The 13,765-nt window shown below is 39.7% G+C and overlaps 1 protein-coding gene across 1 annotated transcript in view; it reads left to right on the forward strand.

The window, feature by feature from the left end:
• The window catches only part of MCF2 (MCF.2 cell line derived transforming sequence), a 102,315-nt gene that overhangs the window by 54,869 nt on the left and 33,681 nt on the right, over nucleotides 1-13,765 (forward strand). The window contains 7 exon segments of the mRNA XM_028123827.2: nucleotides 1,143-1,276; nucleotides 1,581-1,695; nucleotides 4,327-4,446; nucleotides 6,603-6,794; nucleotides 7,784-7,975; nucleotides 9,276-9,444; nucleotides 10,730-10,777. Coding sequence (XP_027979628.2) covers nucleotides 1,143-1,276; nucleotides 1,581-1,695; nucleotides 4,327-4,446; nucleotides 6,603-6,794; nucleotides 7,784-7,975; nucleotides 9,276-9,444; nucleotides 10,730-10,777 — 970 coding nt within the window.

Here is a 13,765-nt window from a genome sequence, read left to right on the forward strand (position 1 = left end):
CACCTTCCCCAGAAAGTTTAAGAATGATCTGAACAAAAAAAAAGATTGATCTAAAGAAGCACCTGTATAGTAATCCATGTCCTTCATAGGATAGTAGGCTTCCTGGAGGGCACTCACAGGTACAAGCTCTATGTAGAGGGGCCATTTTTATTTTATTATTTTATTTTTTTGAGGTGACATTTTTAAATTAAGAAGAGGAGAGAAACTGAAATTTTGAATCATAATCTAGAAGTAAAACTGTTCAAGGAAAGACAGCTCTGTCCCTCCTAAGCTGTGTGATGGGAGAATTTGCTTACCCTCTCTCTGAGTTGGAGTTACCTTACGTGCACAATGAGGTTGATGATGATGATGCATGCATACCTTGTAGGGTCGCTGTGAGGATGAAATGGAGTATGTGATGTAGGTACAACAGTGTTTGGCACATAGCTGGTACTTCATAAATACTTGCTCTTCATGTCTGTGTTCTTATTCATATTGGTGGTGGTGTCATGAAACTTGTCCCCAGACAAATACATGTACCCCCGAATTTTTTGCTTAACATTTCAGAGAACCCTTGGATCTCCTGAAGGAAGTCATAGATCACTCTTAGGTGCCTGAAGAATCTACCCACCAAGGTTAAGACCTTCTGAATAGAAAGAAGCATATACTTCATGAGGAATTAATTAATCCAAACGTGAAGTAACGTCATACTTATGGCAGGCACTAATTGGTAACGATTAAGGTTTAGTAGGAAAGGCATCAGACTCTATTTGAATATGCATTAAATATTATTTTAGCTGTATGCTTTCTAGTGTGCTAGACTTCATTATGCTACTTCTGCTTTATTGGAGCATATTAAAAATATTAGTAGAAAAGAATAAATGAGAACTTTCTACCAGTAAGAGGAGACTACAAATGGAGCACCAGGTACTTCTGCCCATAAACATCTTGTAAAAATCCTGATTGCAACATCCATCTCCGCAGGTGGAGGCTTCTTGGAGATCCTCATGGGTTTTAGATTCTGTGGTACTGACATACTCTGTAAAGGCCGTTCTAGAACGGCTGTTTCTCCTGTGTGTGCTGTAAGTGTATGCTTCCTTCTCTTTAGGTCATTCAGATTAGGGGACTAGCTGGCTAATTCATCCTATCGTGCTTTTTTACAGAATGATATTACAGCAGTAACCAAAGAGGGAAAAATCCTCCTCACAAGTCTGGAAGTGCCTAGCATTGAAGACGCTGTCGGTTCAAGGCTTGAACACCGTCACCACGTAAACGGTGACTGGCAGACTGTTAATAAGTGAGTACTCTCCTTTTGGTTTGGAGTTACTTATTTTATACTTTTGAAAGGGAATTATACATTTTGCTGCCATCTGTTAAGTGGGAAAATATTCCTGGACCTCTGGGAATCTGAGAACACCTTCCCTGGAAGAGATTAGTTTGCTTGTGAAAGAGGTTCCGTGGACATCAATGGTCTCTTCATGGACCAAGTGTCACGGTGTCTGACGTTGCCTGGAATTCTTAATGTCCAGACCAAGTTTGTGTACATACCTACAAGACAAATCGTTGTTGTGAAGGAATTCTAATGACTTTTCTTTGTTAAGATTGCTGACTCAAGTACATGATATGGAGATAGCTTTTGATGGATTTTGGGAAAAACACCAATTAAAAATGGAGCAGTATCTGCAACTGTGGAAGTTTGAGCAGGATTTTCAAGAGGTCAGTTAAAACATTCTTTCTACGTTTTTTTTTCACTATGCCAGAGGTTCTTACTCCTTGATCATCAGAAATATAGTCTCACAAGATGCCCATTTATACCCAGAGAGAGATGGAAAGGGGGCAAATGTGAGTGAACCCTGCCAAGATGTCTTTCTTTAAAAAAAAAAATTTTTTTAAATTCTAGTTAGTTAACATATAGTGTATTATTAGTTTCGGAGTAGAATTTAGTGATTCATCAGTTGCATATAACGCCTAGTGCTCACTCCATCACGTGCCCTCCTTAATGCCCACCACCCAGTTACCCCATCCCCCCACCCGCCTCCCCAAGTTGTCTTTCTTGCTTACTTATTTCCTATAAGAAAGCATTTAAGTGCTAACATAGAAGACAGGACTAAGTTGCCGTTCACCCTGATGTTTATTATTGTAATTTATTTTACATATAAAACGTTTTCAGCCTGAAATTTCCTTTCAGCTTTCCAAGGAAATAATACCCACTTCCTTCTTGATTTTTTTTAAATACCATATACCTATACTGACCATATTTAATACGACGTAACAAAAACGTTTTTTTTTTGGATCCAGTAATTTATTTCTATGAAAAGCCTGGTGTATGAAGCGGCATCATGTCCAATTATACATTATTTTAAAGGTTACAAAAAAGTGCCTTCTAGTTGGATGCTTCTGGAAAATACATCACACATGGCCAGGCTCCTCACAGTCTCTATCATAGTACTTTACCAGGAGGTCCAAGGAAAACTCACTGCTTTTCTCTCTCGCATGTGGCCAGCCTGTTTTCCACCCATGACTTTCTCACTTGCTTGCTATTTCATCTGTTCTGGACATGGGGCTCGGGTCCTGGCAGCCCTTTGCCTTCTGTGACGCCAGCAGATTTGGGAATGCGGTATTCTCCGTGAAACCTTCCTTAAGGAAAGAGTAGGCCAAGTTGCTCTCAGGCCTTCCAGATATTTGTGTCTCCCTCCTCCCCGGCCGAATACATGCAAAAATCATGCTCTTCCCCCAAACACACCCATTGGGCCTCTACTTAATATGTTAATTTGTACCCAGACAAAATTCTTGTCCTGTAGCTATATTGTTTCTTCAAATCATTGTTGCCTCTAATCAGTGTTGTTGTCATTGGCCTTGGATTGGAATTTCACTGATGTGATCTGTGTCTCCTGGTCACCTGCAAATAGGTTCTATATATATGTAGGAACTTAACTTCAAAAAAATCTTATTTGTAAATTCTAGCTGTACAGAAAAGTTTGAATATTCTCAAACTTGAAATGTTTTTGAATATACAGGGTAGGAATATCCTCTTGCATAACCACAGTACAGTTAGCAAATTTAGTACAGTTTAACCATGATGCAGTACTTTCTATGACCTACCGTTGGTATTCCAGTTTTATCAGTTGATTCAATAATGTCATTTCTATCATTTCTTCCCCCGCCAGTACAGGATTCAGCCTTAGAGGGTTGGGTATTGCATAAGTTGTCATGTCTAGTCACTTTTAGTCTAGAAGATTTCCATAGCCTTTCTTTGTCTTTTATGACGCTGCCATTTTTGAAGAATCCAGTTCTTTTTTCACATAAAATGTTCTTCATTTTCCATTTGTCTGACTTCTTCTCACGATTAGATTAATCTTTGTGTGCCCAGCGAGCATACTATGTAAGTGATGTGTTCTTCTGAGGGTATCGCATCTGGTGGTAAGTGAGGTCCACCTGCCCCTCATTGTTGATGTGCCCTCTGATTACCCAGTTCTCCACTGTATCATTACTTTCCTCCCACTTGTAACTAGTAGGAAATGGGTGGGGAGAAAATTTAAGGTCATGCAAACATCTTGCTGCTTATCAAAAGTTCTTTATAGGTTTAGCATCAATTAATGATTCTTTATATGTTTAGCATCAATTAATGATTCTTGCTTCAACCAGTCTTTACTATGATGCTTGCTTCAACCAGTCTTTACTTTCCAACTCCATTGTTCCCTCCATATTTCTCAGTTCCCATAGGCGTGCTGCTGGGAGCAAGAGTCTTCCCTTCTCCCCGTTTCTTTATTTATCTGATTTTGGGGTTCATGACTTCCTAGTTTTGTAATGGTTTATAATCCTTTGCTGTTCTTAACTATTTTGGTGTTTCAGACTGACTACTGTGTCCTTGTGACATGTCCAGACTTTCTGGCATAAAGAGATATCCCAAGCTCATCTTGTACCTACTCTGCCTTAGCCCTGGAACCAGCCATTTGCCTGAGGATCCCTGGTTTCTTTTTCTGGGTTCCAGGTGTGCTCATTACTACTAGAGGGTCTTTGTTCTGAGGACCACTGACCACAGAGCTTGGGAATATAATATGCAAGTATATACACATGCATATGCTTCCGTACATGTCCGCATATAGCTGCCAGCCTATGTACATAGTGATATCTTATATATCATAAGCACACACTAAGATCTAGGAGGTTAGATTTTAATAGACTTTATCAATTTCTAGGAATAAAATAACAAAGTATTCTCCACATGTGCCATTTTTCCATGTTGCATTTTTTTTAATAGCATTTCCTATAAAACTGGATTAAGGGAAAATGCCTAATACCTTGTATGCTTTTAAGACTTGTTTTTTTTTTCTTTCCTATTTATAGCTTGTGAGTGAAGTCGAACTTATGTTAAACCAACAAGCAGAGTTGGCAGATGTAACAGGGAACATAGGTCAAGTAAAACAAAAAATAAAAAAGTTGGAAAACTTAGATGAAAATTCTCAGGTAAGATTACATCTCAGATGTTCACTGTTCTAACAGTTACATTTTGATGGTTTTCAGTAGTATCAACCCTTATGGGCCACCTTTCATGGCAACAGTCTGTATAATTGGTTTAATAATGCTGGTCTGTATTCTTTTCTGATCAATGTGAGCCAGAGGTGACACTGCAGACAAGTCATGTAGTTGTAATAGGTGGCTTCTGAGATGATGACGTGAATGGTTTCAGGCCCACCATTAGGAACAAAGGCATAAATCATTTTGAAGAAGCCAAAAAAAATGTCTTATCAAGAATGCTATTTGAGGGGTGGGGCACCTGGGTGGCTCAGTCGGTGAAGCGTCTGCCTTCGTCTCAGGTCAGGATCTCATGGTCCCGGGATCGAGCCCCGCCTCAGGCTCCTTGCTCACTGGGGAGTCTGCTTCTCCCTCTCTCTCTCTCCCCCTCCCCCTGCTTGTGCTCTCTCTCTCTCTCTCAAGTAAATAATAAAATCTTAAAAAAAGAATGCTATTTGGTACTTGGAAATGATGGAAGTATACAAAAGCATAATTCCTTAAATATCCATCATGTGGATGTGCAATTGAAGCAAACACAGATTCAGACAGATCTGCTTAGTTTTACTAGCTGTGTGACCTTGGGTAAATTAAATTTTCTAAGCCTTAATGTCTTCATCTATGAATTGGGGATAAAGTGACTTACTTTGCAGAATGATTATGAGGATTCTTTTAGATGTTGTAGGCAAAACACTTAGCACGGTACCTGGGATAGCTGATTAGATAATAAGTAATCAAAAGAGCCAACAATTATTTTGCTGGTCTAAAAGGCTTGGACTCATAGATATTAGTTAACAAACTAGCTTTGCTCTTTTGTCTTATATGTGAGAGCAAGGCCATTGTTTTTTAAGGTGCATTCCCAGCAAACAAATAGATTTATGGGTATACCGTAAGCATCTAAAAATGAAATTTGAGAGGCCGCAGTTGTGGTGACCAGTTCTAGAATTATGCTTGTAGGTTGTTGTGACTGTGGGGCAGTTTATAATCTCTGTGGCATACTAGAAAGAGAAGGCAAATTGGCTTGGAAATGAGGGGACTTTGAGGTTTTTGTTTGTTTTTAATTTTTTTTAGTTTTAATTGTGGTAAGAAAAAAACCCCACATAACATGAAATTTACTATCATAACCATTTTTTTAATTATTTTTTTGAGAGAGAAAAAGAGGGAGGGAGAGAGAGTGAGCATGAACTGGGGGAGGAAGAGCAGAGGGAAAGAGAGAGGGGAATCTCAAGCAGGTTCCACACTCAGCACAGAGCCTGATGCGGGCCTTGATCTCAGGACCCTGAGACTATGACCGGAGCCAAAATCAAGAGTTGGGTGCTTCACCAACTGAGCCACCCAGGTGCCTGCCCCCCTTAACCATTTTTAAGTATACAGTTCAGTAGTGTTAACTATAGTCACATTGTTGTGCAACAGATTGCCAGAATGAAATTTTTCATTTTGCAAATCTGAAACTGTACCCATTTAAAAAAAAAGAAAAAACTCCCTGTTTTAACCCTGAGTTTCCCACCAGCTAGGTAGGCTAGTCACTTTATCATTATGGGCTTCAGTTTTTCTTATTTTACCTTGACAGATATTCCTGACCACTTACTTATTTCAGTCACTATGTTGGGAGCAAGTGGGGGACCAGGTTAGGAGGGGGGGATGCCAGTAGTTGATAGAGTAGGGGCAAGGCCACTAAGATCCCCTTTGACTTGGAGACCCGGTGGTGTTCCCTTCAGGTATGTAAAGTAGTCAGGTAGATGATGACTAATGAGATTTCCAAGGCTGAGATGGTATGAAATCCGTTAGCTTTCCTTTGGCCCCTGTGTACCTCATTGGATAGATGCAGTTCTGTTCTAAATCTGTATATACCAGGAGAAGCAAACCTCATCCACACTCTGAGCGGGCTGGTTAATTTTCTGTTTCTGGTGCCAGAAGTACATGTGTTTCTGATGGTGTCACTGCTGTAACTAATGACTGTGACTTGGAGCCTGCAGAAGTATGACATCAAATCATATTTTTGGCACTCTCTGTGCCTTGCTAAACCAATTTGCTTCACAATTACTTTCTTGTTTCTTCTCTATTTGAACAGATATCATACTGTTCTTGTTTTACTTCTTTCTTAAAATTAGGATCTGTTAGCAAAGGCCCGTTTTGTGATATTACACGGACACCGACTTGCTGCAAATCACCATTATGCCCTTGATTTGATCTGCCAGAGGTGCAATGAACTACGTTACCTTTCTGATATTTTGGTTAATGAGATCAAAGCCAAAAGGATACAGCTCAGCAGGATCTTCAAAATGCACAAACTCCTGCAGCAGGTAGTGTCTTGAGGCCTGATAACATTTCTGAGCAAGAAGATCATTTTTTTTTTTCTTATAGGTTACAGGGTAAAGGTCTGTCTGGGAGAGCTTTGGAATTACATTTGTAAGACGTTCAAGGATTGGCTCTGATGATGTTCATTTAATCCACGTACCTTTGCAGTATTCGTGGCAAGTCAAGTATTGTAAGAATTTTGGCTTCCGTTCTGAATATTGAGATCATGGTTGTGATGGCTTCCTTTCTATTTTGGGTACATCTCTGAACCTCTCCTCTGGTGAGAGTTTGCAGTCAGCACACTTTTCAAAGCCCTAGAGGCATTTTGCTAAAGCCAGAAACTCCTCCCACACTTCATAGTTACTGCAATAAGAAATTCAACAGTGACGGGAAGATAGTCCTCCATGGCTTGGCGGTCTGACCCCTTTCAGAATTAGGCAGTGAAGAGAAGAGCTGGCCTCGGAAGTGGGATGTAAAATGAGGATATCATTTACACACGTCATATCTGAACATGAACATTTTAATCTGTACATCTCCTTCTTTGGCAGGGAAACTTTTATCCTTGTCCTTGACAATCACTACACATGTATATTACACTTTATGTTTTGGGAGGCGTTTCATATTTCACTTATTGATTTGGGGAAAAATAGCATGCAGCTGACGTGTTAGTGTTGAGAGAATGGTCAGACTCTTCACTGCAGAATGAATTCCTTGTTATGAAATAAGTACAGTGCTTCCCAGCCTTGGCTGTGCTTCAGAAATACCTGTGAAGCTCTGCAGAAATTGAAATGCCTGGCTTAGGGCCCAGAGCTACTGAATCGGAATTTCTGGGGGCAGAACCCAGATACCTTTATTTTTAACAGCTCTGAAGACAACTCTGATTCACAGAAGCCAGGGCTGGTAAACACTCCTAAAGGACAAATATATTTCTCTTTATTCATTCCTGGTTTTTGTGTGTGTGTGTGTGTGTGTGTCTGTGTGATTTGCTCATCAGGCTCGTCAGTGCTGTGATGAAGGAGAATGCCTTCTAGCTAATCAGGAAATAGAGAAGTTTCAGTCTAAAGAAGATGCTCAAAAAGCCCTCCGAGACATTGAAAATTTTCTTGAGATGGCTTTGCCCTTTATAAATTATGATCCTGATACCCTACAGTATGAATTTGATGTAATTTTATCTCCTGAACTCAAGGTAAGAGGCTTTTTTTTTTTCAAATGAACAAATGTTTTTAAAACTGTAATTCCAGTAGTGTTGGCAAGAGTTTTACTACTTCACAGCTGACTTTATGTCAAATTGCAGTTACATGCTTCTCTTAAGGATGAGGCATGATATTAGTACCACTGTTAAGCATCAGAGAATACAAAGGCTTGAAGCGTCATGCTGGCTCAGTTGGTAGAGCATGTGACTCCTGATCTCGGGGTCACCGGTCTGAGCCCCACATTGGGTGTAGAGATTACTTAAAAATAAATAGACTTTTTAAAAAAAGCATCCCAAGGCTTTATGCTTGTTATATAATGAAGAATAAATCCTCTTTGGGCTGTGATGCCATTATTTTTCAACTCTTTTCACATACTAGGAGTTCTTACATATACATCGTTCTGTGTATCCTTAGAGAAGGGGCTAAAGCTATCCTAGGACAATACTGGGCCTTTGTCAAGAGCATTCTACTCCAAATGTCTTGTTTTTCTGCTGCAGTTACTACCAACAGATGCTCTGTGGACACACATCTGGCTTTCCTACTGAGTTTGAGATTGAAGGGATAAAGAAATGATCTGGGGCTCCTTAGGGTCAGGGTGCAAGCAGACGTTGGTATTAACAAGGTAGAGACCTACGGGTTACTGCAGTGCCACTCTGGTTGGGGATGTCATGAAGCACTCTCACTACATTGTAGTTAAGAGATTTTGTGATGCTATTGGTTGCCACAATGTTTAGTTGACTCTTAAGTTTGGAAGAAGATCTAAAACCATGCTTAGCTGCAGATCTTAGGGGACGCCCCAGAAAATCAGAAAAGTGGCCACAACAACAACCAGGTGATTTCTCTGGAAGCAACCAAGCTAATCTCTAACTGCCTCAAATCATCTAGGAGGGTCTAGGAGGAGCTTTTACACCACACAGAGAACTGTAGAACGTCCTGCAGGCTAACACATCACACACTGCTCTGACAGTGCTTAACTGGTGGCTTTCTTGTGCGAAACGTGCCTCCTTTTCCAGCCCTTACTCCTTCCAGCCATGACGGGTAACGCACTTTAGATAGTGACCTATTTCATGACTGCTCGATCAATTTCTTCGAGTTGTTTTGGTTGAGATCTTCTGGTTTTATGACCATGTGAAGGTAGTGCATCCATCTGTTTTCTGTTGCTTTCCTAATTTTTTCTAGTTCTATTTTAAACTCTAAATTAATTTTTTGACCGTCTGGGTCTGAGAAATGTCATAAGATTTGTAATGATCTCAATTCAGAAAGTATTTCACAGAAGTCTCGTGCAACCTGCAGGTTCAAATGCAGACTGTACAACTCAAGCTTGAACACATCCGAAGTGTATTTGAGAACCAACAAGCTGGTTTCAGGAACCTGACGGACAGGCATGTGAAGCCAGTCCAGTTTGTGGTACCTGCTTCTGACAATTTGATGAGAGCTAGAGCATCGTTTTCACCTAAACATGGTAAAGTATCTTACGTTCACTCTTCTTTTCCTGCTGTTGTCTGTTACTCTTGATGTAAATACTGAATGCATTCTTCAGTCCTGATAAACTGAAATTTTATTTAAGCATCCTTGGTCACGTTTACACTCTGTTGCACAAGGCAGGAGTCATGGTCAAGATTATTGTACGATAGTAAAACATAGTGGTAATGTAGTGTAGTACAGAATGAGGACAGTCTGGACTGAATGGCCCAACCTTGCAACGAGTGTGAACATTTCATAGGCATCAAGCCCACCCCTTTCTTCTGCAGGTGGAGGAAAGCATATGAATCTGGCACACACGGGTATGCGTGTGCATGCGCACACACATCTTTACTACTTACGTGGATAGATTATTACTTGGTTCTTATTAGCTTCTAGTAAGTGAATGGTTAGGTAATAGAACGGATTGCCTTTTCTAAGTTAAGTGCAGGTAAACAGAGTAATTTTGCTAGTAATTAACAGAGTCCATTTTCTGGTTTTAATCTTTGTAGACTAGTTTTAACCATGTGATATCCATTTCCTTTCTACATTCTGTAGGATAAAATAGCTATCCTGACTGTGGTGGTGAGCTAATCTGGAAGTAAGATGATTCTGTTGCCCAAAGTTTCCCTTGAGCTGCCTCTGGGGCCGGGGCCTCTTAGGGGAGAGTAATTTGGCCTTTGGGGCCCTAAGTTAGTTGAACGGGTGAACATGGAACTAAATTTGGTCTGTCTGATCTGAAGGATCGGAGACCTCATTAATATATGGGAAGTGCTTTGAAATTCGGAGAGAGCTTGAACCAAGCATAAGGAGCATAAAAACCTCGGTCAAGTCCCCACATGGATCATATGAAAATGAGGTGACGAAAGCATGTCACTCAGCTAGGACGCTAGAAGTTATGTTTAGTTAATAGTTATTAAATATAAAAATAGACTCACAAATGAAACTATGAACAGTGCCGTAAGTGAAGAATATTGACTAAGAAGATACAGGGCAAAAGAATAAAACAAACCAAAAAACCAATAGAGGGCTACAAACCAACAGCTATGGGAATAAAAATAGGATAGGTTTATATTCCTTAACAGAGAACAGAGCACAGTTAGATGTCTGGCTCTATTTATCGGCTGTGTGACCTGGGGTAGTTCACTTAACCTCTTTTAGCCTAGTCTCCTTGTTTGTAAAATAGGACCAATAATGCCTAGTGACTTGAAAGGGTTGCTGTGAAGACAAAGAGGAAAAAACCTTACAGTATTCTTATTTAATGGCATTACACTTTTTTTCTGCAGTGGGAGTTGGATACTCTTTCTTTCAAGCATGTAAACTTTTTTCCCAAGGTACCCATCTTTATTACTTTTCTTCAGTACATTTTCTGAGTTTGTGTCCATGTGAAAAACCAGTTTGACATCTAAAACCAGCAGCAATTCATTCTTGAATTTTGCCCACGATTAACTTTCTCCCTTTTTTTTTTCCATAAAATCATCCGTATTCTCCCAGCATTAAACTTACCTTGGAAAATGACTATCTGAAAAGTAGCTTATGCTTCTAAACTCTGATCTCATCAAATGACCACCCATAAAAAGAAACCAAGGAAAACAATTGGCAATGCTAAAATAAATCAAGCTTTCTTTCATTTTAGAGACTCTTGTGTCTTCCACAGTACAACTGTTTGTTGGGAGTAGCTTGAATTTTCTTCAGTTTAAGACTGTCTAATGTATTTATGTGGAAGAAGACAGCTGACTGAATAAATGATATGGATGGATAAATGATTTTACCCATTATTTATCGTGGTTTCTAAATTAAACCAAAACATCATTTGTGCTACATTGTTTTCTTTTTACCTCATTGCTCTGTGAGTAATGGGGATTATAACAATCAGGTCTAAATAATTCTTCAAGACTGTTAATTGCTAAGCCAAATATATAAGATTTGGTCAAATCAGATTGTGTTAATCTTTCATGCAGTAAGTCAAACTGGTTTTGTTTGTTTTTGTTTGTTTATTTTTATTAATTTGCATCAAACAGAATCCTACACCTAGCACAGTGCCTGGCAACTAGCAGGACAAAATAAATATTTGTTGAATTAATTTTTTTAAAGATTTTATTTATTTGAGAGGGAGAGAGTGGGAGAGAGTGCAAGCGGGGGGAGGGGCAAAGGGGGAGAATCTCAAGCCCACCCAACGCTGAGCACAGAGCCCCATGCAGGGCTCGATCTCATGATCCTGAGATCACGACCTGAACCAAAATCAAGAGTCAGTCACTTAACCCCTGAATTAATACTTAATACAGAGGGAAGTTAGCAAAGAACACTGTGAGGGGTAAAATGTGGTTTGAGCTCCTAAATCTGTAGCTCTAGTCTGCATCTTTCTCGTAAGCTTCAGAGCTCCATTTACAATTTGCTTCCTTGAATTTCCTATAGGCAACTCAGACTCCGCCTGATAGCCTCTCCTGCAAATCATCCCCTCTGTTCCTCATCTCAGTGAATAGTACTCACAGAATCCGCTTTTTTCCATCCCCACTGCTGTTGCTTACTGCCACGTCCTTAATCCAAGCTCATGTCATCTGTTGCCTTGACAACCGCAGCGGTCTCCCTGTCTCCCCACTTTCCCTTTCACATGCCTCTACTCGCCTTGCCCGTCAGACTTTACAGTACTGTTCTCCCTCTGGGACACTATTTCCTTCCCTCTCCCTTTCCCCTCCGCTGGCATCTTTTCCTCCAGCAGATTTCCTGTCCCTAGTCCTCTTCCTTCACAGAAGCTTTTCTTTCCTGCCTCTCCTCCTTGGCGCCCAGTTTGGTTGAGCAGCCATGCTGTGTGGTAACAAGTCCAGCCATGTGTCTTCACCGCTTTCGTGTAATTGCCTGTTTTCCATCTCTCTTGTTAGATTGTAAACTCTGTAAGGACAGGGCCTGTGTGCAGTTCATGTTTGTATCCCCAGCACCAGACATGGAGCTTAGCATATAGTACAGGTGCCCCATAATTTCATGTATCTATTTATGTTGTTGAAAGAATGAATTTCTCTACCTTGCTTTTCAGAAAAAGCTGCATTCCTCATGAGTTGTGTATATATTCCTTTTTTATCTTTTAATGTAGTTGCAAAGAATTAATTAGTAAAGCTAATTAGTAAGGCTCCCTCAGTTACCTTTATAAATAAGTTTGGATCTCTGTGTATCAGGTGTCTTTAAAGTGGTGAACATCAGTGTTCATTGAGAAATTGATTTTATGTGATAAGTTGCCACTAAGTCTAACTTACATATTTATATATATGATGCTATAAACATAAAGCTTGTATATAAAATATATATATTTTTAACTTTTTTTGAGTATAGTTGACACACAATGTTACTTTAGTTTCAGGTGTACGACGTAGTGATTCAGCATCTCCATATATATATATATATATATAAAATATACATTTTTATATATATATAAATATATATATATATATATATGTATTTTAAGTAGGCCCACTCCCAACATGGGGCTTGAACTCATGACCCTGAGATCAAGAATTGCATGTGCTCCTGACTAAGCCAGCCGGGCACCCCTATAAAATATATTTTTATTTTTACTTTTTTATAGAAAGTTTATTTATTTAAAGTAATCTCTACATCCAGTGTGGGGCTCGAACTCATGACCTCGAGATCAAGAGTCACACACTCTTCCGAAGAGCCAGCCAGGGGCCCCTAAAATATATTTTTAAATAATGAAAGTGAAGTATAAAATTTAGAGAACCTAACAGCATAGCCTTTCCCGGACTGTGCCTTGCAGTGGTTCCTGTCAAGGAAGAAAGGGCAAAAAGTATATTTCTTCCAGAGAGAGAAGAGACCCCTGCAGCCTGTGTGGGTGGCAGCCTTTTTTAGCAGCACTGAAAATAAGGAACTCAAATGACCTGGTCTTGCACTGGACCATGCCCTGGGGTTTGTAGGAACATTTGGACTCCTTGCTTAATAATATAGGGGCTCACCCACTGTAAACAGAACAGAAAGATGAAACAAAGAAAAGGAGGGGTGCCTGGCTGGCTCAGTCGGACGAGCATGCAACTCTTGATCTGGGGGTGTAAGTTCGAGCCCCCGTTGGATGTAGAGATTACTAAAAACAAATAAATAAACTTTAAAAAAAATACAGATAACTTCACTTTCAACATGTTAAAAAAAAGAGGAGAGATGAAACAGGAAGAACAGAAAGATTAAAGCTTGGAATTTTGATGAAGTTTTGTTTTAGCATTTTAATATGCTTCAGAGTTGTTTCATGTAGTTGTGAGAAGCATGTATTCTGAAAGTAGACTATGCAGATTTGAACACTACCTCTGCTTCTTGGACAAGAT

This window comes from Eumetopias jubatus, unplaced genomic scaffold (assembly GCF_037043125.1).
Source record: "Eumetopias jubatus isolate StellerSeaLion01/CBP00866 unplaced genomic scaffold, mEumJub1_p1.0 scaffold_11, whole genome shotgun sequence".
In the NCBI taxonomy this organism is placed as follows: domain Eukaryota; kingdom Metazoa; phylum Chordata; class Mammalia; order Carnivora; family Otariidae; genus Eumetopias; species Eumetopias jubatus.